We start from the raw sequence: 10,809 nt of genomic DNA on the forward strand, positions 1-10,809 counted from the left end.
GGAAAGAAAAAAAAGGGTTCACTTGAATGCTAAGTATTTGTTTTGTTTTGTTTGTTTTTTTTGTTTTTGTTTTGTTTTTTTAATTTTTACACAATAGTAAGACACATACACTTGTAGGCATTAAATTGAGTACTTGAAGGCATAAAGTGGATCACTAGAAGGCAAGGGATAAAAAAAAGACACTAAAAGAAAAAAATTGAAGGAAATTAATTGTGCACTCTTAGAAAGAAAAACATGCACTTGAAGGCTACAAAACATGTACTTGAAGGCTACAAACATGCACTAGAAGGAAAAAGGGGGGGGGGGGGGGGGGGGGTTCAATGGAATGCTAAGTATTATTATTATTATTATTATTATTATTATTATTATTATTATTATTATTATTATTTAACACAATAGTAAGACACACATGTACTTGTAGGCATGAAATTGAGCACTTGAAAACATAAAGAGGATCACTAGAAGACAAGAGAAAAAAAGGATACTAAAGAGGAAAATTAGAAGAAAATTAATTGTGCACTTTTAGAAAGGAAAGCATGCACTTAAAGGCTACAAAACGTGCACTTGAAGGCCAAACTTTTGCACCCAAAGGCACAATGATGTGCAGTAAAAGGAGAAACTAAGTACTGAAACAAAACATATGCACTCGAAGAAGAGAAATATGCACTTGAAGAAGGAAAAATGTGCACTCGATGAAGAAAAATGTGCACTCGGATGCAAAAGACAATCTGACCTACTTACTCAAAATTACAAATATGCCACCGCGTGTTTTTTAATTAATATTCAATCTGGGCTGTTGATTTGGAGTACATCTACGGTTAGCATTTGTGTGCATTTTTTACCTGTAGAAGCATTTGTGTGCATTTTTTACCTGTAGAAGCATTTGTATTTGATCCAAAATCTATTACAAAAAATTTATTTGATACAAAAAAAATCTATTACAAGAAAAATTATTACAAAAAAGAAATGCGCTTCTGCCAACGTGCATGCAAATGATCAACTGTCTCCAACTGATGCTCCTTAAGATATAAAACTACGAACCTTAAGTTATAAAATCACGCACCTTAAGGTATAAAACAATGCACCTTAAGTTTAAACTGATGCACCTTAAAATATAAAAGTGACGCACCTTAAGCTTTAAATATACATACGTTAAGAAGGAAAACGACGCACCTTAAGAAGAAAAACGACGAACCTAAAGCTATAGACTGACGCACCTTAACTTTCAACAAAAAACGCACCTTAAGTTCTCAACTAAAGAACTGACACACCTTAATCACAGAAACCACACACCTTAAGAAGGAAAACGACGCACCTTCACCTTAAGTTTGACCAATACGCAAAAAGACAAAATTGTCACCGCATTTTTTTAAAAAAGTATTATTCAATCTGGGCTGTTAATTTTGATTAGATCAAGGGCTAAGATTAAACCCCATCTTTTACCTGAAGCCTATTACCACATCCGATCATATATATATATATATATATATATATATATATATATATATAGTTAAGTTCAGGTGCGGCGGGGGATTACGGTGCGGCAGTGCGGCGTCACCAATAGTTGAGTGATTATACACCATCAACGTTAGGAAATACACCACAAATCACACACAAATTAGATAGACATCACAAAAAACACACCATTAGGTATAAGTACACCATTAGGAGTTGTGAGTTATATGGTGTATTTTTTTAGGTGTATTTGTGTATTTTTCGTTGTTTTTTTCTTTTTCTTTTTTTTTTTTTTTTTTTTTTTTTTTTTTTTTGGCATTTCATTGTGGTGTGATTATCTTATACTGTTGGTGTATTTCTGGAACCCCCACCGCACGGTAAGCCTGGCCCTTGCCGCATCTGAGTGCTAATATATATATATATATATATATATATATATATATATATAAAATTCAAATAAATAGAATCATATAAAAAATTAAACACCATATACACTCATCGTAGAATCAGATATATATCTTGTGAAGATTATAGAGTTTGAACCTAAAAAAGATGCAAGTGTCGTATTGGTTAAAAAGAAGTGTTGCAATAGAGGAAAAAAAATGCCTAAACAAATTTTAAATTTAATGGGGGTAAAATAGAAAATAGCAAATTTAGGCTATTACCAGGGGGCCTTGGATTCGCTATTCCCCTTGCAAGGGATATGCATGTTTTCGAAAATGTCATTTTATTTCAGGCCTATTCCATAAACCAAACATGTTGTAAAGAGCTCACTAAATTAAAAAAGTTAAATAGTAAAATTATTTTTATTGGTAGAAAATATTCCTCAAGTAATACGGTAAAAAATGTTAAAATAGAGGAATCTAGCATGATTCTTAAAAATAATTAAGAAAAAAAAACTAATACAAGTTCTAATAAATAACTAGTATTTAATAAAAGAAAATAGTCACAAGATAGAGTTTATCTTATACACACCTTCAAATAGTGGATGCGAATTTTTCTCATTATTAAAAAATATTTTTTAAAATAAAAGGTACTAATTGTGAGCATATAGCCACTACTGTGCAATCCAGCTATCATTAGGCTTTTAGTTGAGATGGAGCACATGCTTCAATTCTAATAAATGGTAAAATTGACCTATTCTTATAATAATATTTTATTTTAAATTTATTCCGTGAAGCAAATCTATCATACAATTACCTTTCTTTAGTGTGGTGTTTTCATTATTATCCATTTTTGAATATTGCTGAACCTATTACATTATAACTAGTATTTGCACCCGTGCGATGCACGTAATGTACTCGTTATAATATATGAATTATAATTTGCTTCATATTCGATAGTGTAAATTTTAACGTTGAATTAAAGTTTGTATGAATGTTTTGGAATTGAATTAATTGGTCTCATTATCTTTATGTGTAGTAATTTAGCTATAGAAATTTTTGTAACGGAATATATACGTAATATGTGGATATGTAACAATTTTGTTATATTGGTGCAAGAAGAATACATAATATAACTGTTTTGAATTACACATTGTTGAAAACCTCTATGTAGACGGCATTAGTAGTAGTAACAGAAGTGTGTCCATCCTCGTCTAGATCTAAAACCTTAAGGCCATCAGGATGAGTGACTCGGGAAAAAACCACGTACAATTGACCGTGATTAAAGACTAGTTTTTTCAACAATAAGCGAACGTGAGTTAGTGTTTGACCCTGGCTTTTGTTGATAGTCATTGCATATGCTAGCATCAACGGGAATTGTTTACGCTGTAACTTGAATGAAAATCTTGTATCAGAAGGGGTGAGAGACATTCGTGGTATAAGAACATTGTTTCCTTGCTGCGTTCCATTAACTATTCTTGCTTCGACAATATGATCCGCCAATTTTGTAACGATGAGGTGCATATCGTTGCAAAGACCAAGAGAGTGGTCTATGTTCCGCAGTAACATAACATGTGCACCAACCTTTATTGTCAATGAATAATTAGGAAGTCCAGACAATCTCAAGTTATTTAAAAATTCAGGAGTGTGTACTTGTGAGAGATTATCACCATCTGATTCTGCCTTACACAAAGAGTCACAGCTTAAATACGTCCGACCTTCTGCAGTGTTCATGTCACACATATACCGATTAATTTGATCAACATCTAAAGTCAGTGAGAGGATCGCTCGTCCTTCAAGGTGCGACTCTTCTAGCATTCTATACTTCGCTGTTGGGAAGATGCTTTCAACTATAGTTGCAATTGGATCAGGTCCACACTTCAACATAAACCTTGGTGGAATATCGATCTCAAACAAACCATTGTTTTCAAACCCTGTAATCTTATCTCCGATGTCTGCAATCCATCTTGAGAACCAATCAACCGTCTGTCTATCTTCGTTTGAAGCTAAGCTCTGTAGTCTCAAGTTCTTCGTGAGTCTCAATACCTTGCAATTCCTCCAGAGGTATGAAGAATTAATAGTGGCTCTCACAACCATTGGTCTCGTTGCTTTTCGAATAACGGGAAGAATCTGTCTAAAATCACTGAGCAATACTACTGTCCTTCCACCTAATGTTTTCTGATCACTACCAGGCCAGGTATGGTGAATCTCAATATATCCCTCATGGTTTTGTCTAAAGGCTCAAAATATTATTTGTGTGGCGTCCCATATTATCAATTTGCTTCTGATTATAAGTTCGCAAAGGTCACTACCTTGCGAGATATTGCAGGTAGAATCTTCATTCACTGAAAGTGGTATAGCAAATCGAGAATGCGTCATCCTGCCACCCAGCAATAGCAAAGATGTTATTCCACTTGAAGCAACGTTTAGAACAATAAGGATTTTTTTTTTTTTAATTTCCTTTTCCATTTTCCGTGAATTAAGGATCTTTTTTTTTTTCCTATTTTACTGCTACTAACTTTTTTACTGATTATTATTAGTATTATTAATTAGAACGTAGTAACTTTTTGCATTTTCTATTCTTTCGGTGGGAATGCAAGGAATGATCATTTTGTTTTTAATAAGATAATATATAAACTAAAGAAATTATATATATATATATATATATATATATATATATATATATATATCTTAATAATAAAACATCAATTACATTATATGGTTTTTACATAAAATAGAAAAACATGTTACAGTACATAGACTTTATAGTAAATAGTAAGATATGCTAAAATAAAAATTACCTAAAAAAAAATGATTTTCTTTCATGCCTCAACACAATCACATATTATTTCCATCTATAATCAAAACCATATTCACTTTTTTTTCTCTCTCTTTTTTTGAATACTATCACCTTCATTTTCTTAATCATCCATTTTAATTTGTAGGAAATTAGGATAATACTTCAAACTGGAAACTACATAGTAGGATTTTATTTTTATTAATAGTATACATTATTATTATTATTATTATTATTATTATTATTATTATTATTATTATTATTATTATTATTATTATTATTATTATTATTATTAAGTTAATTCGAGATCCTTATTATTATTAATTAGTAATTTTTGATAGAATTTTTCTTGTTTACTGGTATTCTTATTATGGCCCCCCTTTGTTATTGGGACAATCTTGCCTTTCATTTCCATTTTCAATGAATTGAGGATCCTTCTTTATTTTTTTATTTTACTGCAAATTTTTTACAGATTATTATTATTATTAATTAATCAGTGAATTTCATTTCCGTTTCCATTTTTTCGTGAATTAATGATCTTTTTTTTTTTCCTATTTTACTGCTAACTTTTTTTACTGATTATTATTAGTATTATTAATTAGTAACTTTTTTTTTTTTCATTTCTATTCATTAGGCGGGAATGCAAGTATTAAGGGGAATTTTATTTTTAATAAGAGTATAGATAGACTATAGAAAATTTTTAAATATATATCATAATAATAAAAATTCAATTACATTATATGGTTTTTACATAAAATAGAAAAACATTTTACAGTATATAGACTTTATAGTAAATAGTAAGATATGCTAAAATAAAAATTACCTAATTAAAAAAAATGATTTTCTTTCATGCCTAAACACAATCACATATTATTTTCATCTATAATCAAATCCATATTCACCTTTTTTTTTTTTTTTTTTTTTTTTTTATAATACTATCATCTTCATTTTCCTAATCATCCATTTTAATTTTTAGAAAATCAGGATATCTCATCAAACTGGAAACTACATTAATAGTATACATTATTATTATTATTATTATTATTATTATTATTATTATTATTATTATTATTATTATTATTATTATTATTAATAATTTACTTCCATATCTTTATTATTATTAATTAGTAATTTTTTATAGGATTTTCTTTTTTATTGGTATTCTTATTATGACCCTTCTTCTTTTTTCTTATATATATATTTTTTTTGGCACAATCTAGCCTTTCCTTTTTCATTTTCTATGAATTAAGTATTCTTTTTTATTTACCTATTTTACTGATTATTATTAGTATTACGGATAAGTGAATTATTATTATTATTATTATTAATTTACTTCCATATCTTTACTGATTATTTTTGTTAGTATTAGCATTATTATTATTTTATAATATGATTGTAATTATATAATGTTAGTTATGTTTGACTTAGTATAGCCTAGTTGTCAGGAGTAGTTTTAGATGGATTACAGATATACTTTGTAATCTCAATTCAATCGCAACTAAATTATTTTGAATTCTCTAATCTGGTATCAATCAGGATACGATTCTCTCTCCTCCGCAAACGCAATTTCCCCCCCCCCCCTCCTTCCCGTAAAACCTCACCGGCCAAAATTCTCTCCTCCTCTCACCGCTAGCCATGTCGTCAAGTTCCTCCGATCGAACTGCTTCCGCCTCCGGCAATCCAACTCCGGCAGGTGCGAACGGTCTTTCCGGCGCTCATCACTTCGTGAGCATGAAACTGACGAACAGAAACTTTCTGTTTTGGCGCACCCAAATCATCCCATTCCTTCGCGGCCAAGAATTGCTTGGTTATGTGGACGGGAGTTATCCATGTCCTCCGGCCACGATTGCCGCTCCTTCGACCGGGACCTCCGACGACGCGACTGCCTCCACCATTCCCAATCCGGCGTTCAAAGCCTGGGAGAAGCAGGACCAGTCCATATTGTCGTTATTGGTGTCCTCCATGGCGGATGAAGTTCTCCATCTCGCCATCGGAAAAGAAACATCTGCTGCGGTGTGGTCATCCATTACATTCGCCCTTGGATCGTCGAGCCAAGCCAGATGCCTCAGTCTGTTGGGGCAGTTCCAGGTTCTCCGGCAAGGCCACTCCACCACCGCCGAGTACCTCGGGCGTGCGCAATTGCTCGTGGAAGCCTTAGCTCAAGCCGGCCGGCCGTTATCCCTCATGGAGCAGAATCTCTATGTCTTTCGGGGATTACGTCCGGAACTGAAGGCCATGGCGACTTCCTTGACGGCAACGGGATCTCCGGTCACCTTAGCGCATCTCTCCGATCATCTCCAGGCCCACGAGTTTATACTCGTGGACGATTATCCGGTCGGCGGCGACTCACCTGGCAGCCTCACGGCCATGTACGCCAGCTCGGGTCGTGGCAGTACGCAGCAAGGTGGCGGCAGGCAGTCAGGAAATCCGCAAGGGCGTGGTGGCCGGAACAACTGTGGTGGCGGCCAGAATAGGGGTGGACGAGGTGGCCGTGGAACTCCGAGGTGTCAGATATGCAGGTCCCACGGTCATACGGCGGTGTAATGCTACAAACGGTACAATACACAACCGCCGCAAGCCAACGTCGCGATCTCAAATGATGCACCGTCCATGCCGTCTACAGCTGCACCATCCGAAGCCTGGTATCCGGATACGGGAGCGACTGCCCATGCGACTCTGGATGCGGGCATGATGAGCCATTCGGATGAGTATACCGGCGCTGATGTCTTGCGTGTCGGTAATGGCGCAGGTCTGCCGATCTCACGCGTTGGACATGCATCTCTCCCGTCTAATTCTAAACCATTGTCTTTATCTAATATATTACACGTACCATCTTTGTCAGTTCCGTTATTGTCTGTGCAGAAATTCACATCTGAAAATAATGTCTTTGTTGAATTTCATGCTAATTGTTTTTTGTGAAGGATTCAACCACCAAGGCAATTCTTCTTAGGGGTCCCACCACTGGCGGATTATATAAACTCCCGGTGTCCCGGTGTCATCTAGCGTTCGTCAGTTCCCGGGCTACTCCCACGGTGTGGCATCGTCGCCTTGGTCACCCGCATAAACAGCTGCTCAATAAAGTCTTGTCAAATTGCCCGGTCATTCCAAATAAAAGTGAATCCGTGGAGTCATGTGTAGCGTGTCACCTTGGCAAGTCCACACGTTTTAAATTAGATAAAGTTCCCAATATTAGTGAAAATGTATTAGATTTGGTCTATACAGATATATGGGGACTGTCACCTGTAATGTCTACAAATGGTTTTCGCTACTTTGTACTATTTGTAGACGATTTTTCGCGTTTCTGTTGGTTTTATCCTTTAAGGATGAAATCTGACATATATAAAATTTTCGAGTTGTTTCGTGTGTTGGTAGAGCGACAATTCTCGCGCTCTATCAAGTCCATTCAGTCCGATCTAGGGGGGTGAGTACCGAAAGTTACACACTACGTTCCAAAATCTGGGAATAAATCACCGTCAATCTTGTGCCTATACACATGAACAAAACGGGAGGGTAGAACGTAAAAACAGACACGTTGTTGAAATAGGTCTTGCACTGTTAGCTGAAGGCAAAGTTCCCCAACATTACTGGGACTACGCTTTCGAAACAGCAACCTGTTTAATTAACTACTTACCCTCAGCAGCTATAAACTTTGAAATTCCCATACCCGTCTCTTTAAAACACCACCACCATATGCCTTTCTTAGAGTCTTTGGATGTCGGTGTTTTCCCTATCTACGCCCCTATAACAGGCATAAGATAGAATACCGCTCCACTCCGTGTGTCTTCCTAGGTTACCCGCCAACCTATAGGGGATACAGATGCATTGACCTAACAAGTGGGAAAACCTACATCTGCCGTCACGTCCGATTCGACGAGACTATTTTTCCTTTTTTCTACAGGGCATACACCTGCTGAGACGTCAACGCCCGCTTTACCATGGGCTGCGGCACCAATAGTCTCATCCCTTGCTCCACAACCAGTGGCAACCAATAGCACACCGTGTTATGCCGAACCGGAGCCCGTACCACTTGCTCGGGAGCCACCTGCACTGGCTATCACCCACACAGCACCGGTTAGAACCCGCAGAAAAAGGGTTGCTCCACAGAGTAGGGATCATGCCATGCGCCTGCGTCATATGACTAAGGGCACAGATGAGACATTCCAGGCCTTAACTGTCAGCACTGACCCAACGTGCTACTCTCAAGCCGTAGGTCATTCACATTGGCGGGAGGCAATGGATCAAGAGTTTAACGCTCTACTCCATAATCAGACGTGGCGACTTGTTGCTCCCGAGTCCCATATGAATATCATTGGGTGCAAGTGGGTGTTTCGCACCAAACGCAAGTCCGATGGCACGGTGGAACGCTACAAAGCGCGCCTCGTGGCAAAAGGGTTTAATCAAGTGGCAGGAGAGGATTTCTTCGACACCTTCAGCCCAGTGGTTAAACCCACCACTGTCCGAATGCTGTTCTCACTTGCAGTATCGAATCAGTGGACGCTACGTCAACTTGACGTTCACAATGCTTTCTTGAACGGTCACCTAGCAGAAACCGTATACATGAAGCAACCTCCGGGATATGAGGATCCCACCAATCCCGGGCATGTGTGCCTCTTACAGCAGTCGCTTTATGGCTTGAAACAGGCCCCACGCGCCTAGTTCAAGCGCCTTCATGATTTTCTATTATCTGCAGGTTTTAAATCCTCCAAAACCGATGTCTCCCTGTTCTTCTACACGGCCGGAGATTCCCGGGTTTTCTTACTTGTCTATGTCGACGACATAATCATGATGGGAAATGATGCTGCCCTGGTTGCCTCATTACTCCAACGGCTTGCTTCTGCTTTCAAAATTAGGGATCTCGGTACTCCTCATTTCTTCTTGGGCATAGAAACTATTTCCGATGGTGATTGTATTATCCTCTCTCAACGTCGATACATGACTGATCTCCTAAGTCGAGCTGGAATGGTAGACTGCAAGCCACTTGCCACACCAGCAGCCGTTACAAAGTCAGTCACACCATCTGAAGAACCGTTTGACAATCCGACTCAATATCGGCGTGTGGTTGGTGCTCTACAATACCTAACCATCACACGACCCGACCTTTCATACTCAGTCAACTGGCTATGTCAGTTCATGCACTCACCTACAACTGAACACTGGGGGCTCGTCAAACGTGTCCTGCGTTACATAAAGGGGACCATCTCGCTAGGGCTACGGTTTTCGCCCTCATCTACTACTCACATACAGGCCTACTCGGACTCCGACTGGGCAGGGTGTCCTATTGATCGCAAGAGTATAAGTGGTTTCGCGGTATATCTAGGCTCTAATCTCATCTCCTGGTTATCCAAGAAACAACGCACCGTGGCCCGGTCCTCCACAGAGGCTGAATACAAAGCCCTAGCCGATGTATCCGCTGAAGTTACTTGGGTTATTTCCTTACTCCGAGAATTGGGGCTACACTCCGGCGAACCTGCTTCTTTATGGTGCGACAATCTAGGTGCAACATATCTTTGTGCCAACCCGGTCTTTCATGCACGCACCAAGCACGTTGAAATTGACTATCATTTTGTTCGAGACAAGGTGGCGTCCGGGAAATTTGTGGTTAACTACATCTCAACTACTGATCAACTAGCTGACATTTTCACCAAACCTCTTCCAGCTCCACGCTTTGCTACTCTACGGGACAAGCTCAACATTGTGCTTCACCAACCTTGAGCTTGAGGGGGTGTGTTAGTATTAGCATTATTATTATTTTATAATATGATTGTAATTATATAATGTTAGTTATGTTTGACTTAGTATAGCCTAGTTGTCAGGAGTAGTTTTAGATGGATTACAGATATACTTTGTAATCTCAATTCAATCGCAACTGAATTATTTTGAATTCTCTAATCATTTTCATTGAATTACAGATTTTTTTTTTATTTTCTTATTTTACAACTAACTTTTTTACTAATTATTATTAGTATTAATTAATTAGTGAATTTCATTTTCTTTTCCATTTTTCATGAATTAAGGATCTTTTTTTTTTTTTTTTTTTTTTTTTCATATTTTACTGCTAACTTTTTACTGATTACTATTATGGCCTGTTTGGTTCACGGAATAGGCCGGGAATGGCATAGCATTCCAAGTAATAGGTCTATTCCTTTGTTTGGTAACCATTTCTATTACCAGGAA

General features: G+C 37.2%; 3 protein-coding genes across 3 annotated transcripts; 2 read left to right on the plus strand and 1 right to left on the minus strand.

The window, feature by feature from the left end:
* Positions 1-2,984: 2,984 nt before the first annotated feature.
* On the minus strand, positions 2,985-3,935 carry LOC109157639. The gene is made up of 2 exons (XM_019305491.1): positions 3,224-3,935; positions 2,985-3,058 (listed from the first exon to the last, which is right to left on the minus strand). The coding sequence occupies exons 1-2, from the start codon at positions 3,933-3,935 to the stop codon at positions 2,985-2,987; spliced, it is 786 nt and encodes a 261-aa protein (XP_019161036.1).
* A 2,335-nt stretch (positions 3,936-6,270) lies between these two features.
* LOC109157640 lies at positions 6,271-7,179 on the plus strand. Its single transcript, XM_019305492.1, has one exon. The coding sequence runs from the start codon at positions 6,271-6,273 to the stop codon at positions 7,177-7,179; it is 909 nt and encodes a 302-aa protein (XP_019161037.1).
* Positions 7,180-9,417: 2,238 nt separating this feature from the next.
* LOC109157641 (uncharacterized mitochondrial protein AtMg00810-like) lies at positions 9,418-10,347 on the plus strand. The gene has a single exon (XM_019305493.1). The coding sequence runs from the start codon at positions 9,418-9,420 to the stop codon at positions 10,345-10,347; it is 930 nt and encodes a 309-aa protein (XP_019161038.1).
* Positions 10,348-10,809: the final 462 nt, after the last annotated feature.

This window comes from Ipomoea nil, unplaced genomic scaffold (assembly GCF_001879475.1).
Source record: "Ipomoea nil cultivar Tokyo-kokei standard unplaced genomic scaffold, Asagao_1.1 scaffold2791, whole genome shotgun sequence".
Taxonomy (NCBI): Eukaryota; Viridiplantae; Streptophyta; class Magnoliopsida; order Solanales; family Convolvulaceae; genus Ipomoea; species Ipomoea nil.

Coding starts and splice junctions, on each gene's coding strand:
- LOC109157639 (XM_019305491.1), bottom strand. CDS start 3,935: ATGGTTGTGAGAGCCACTATTAATTCTTCATACCTCTGGAGGAATTGC. Junction 3,059..3,223: donor ATTTTCATTCAAGTTACAGC/GTAAACAATTCC, acceptor TTAAGGTTTTAG/ATCTAGACGAGGATGGACAC.
- LOC109157640 (XM_019305492.1), top strand. CDS start 6,271: ATGTCGTCAAGTTCCTCCGATCGAACTGCTTCCGCCTCCGGCAATCCA.
- LOC109157641 (XM_019305493.1), top strand. CDS start 9,418: ATGATGGGAAATGATGCTGCCCTGGTTGCCTCATTACTCCAACGGCTT.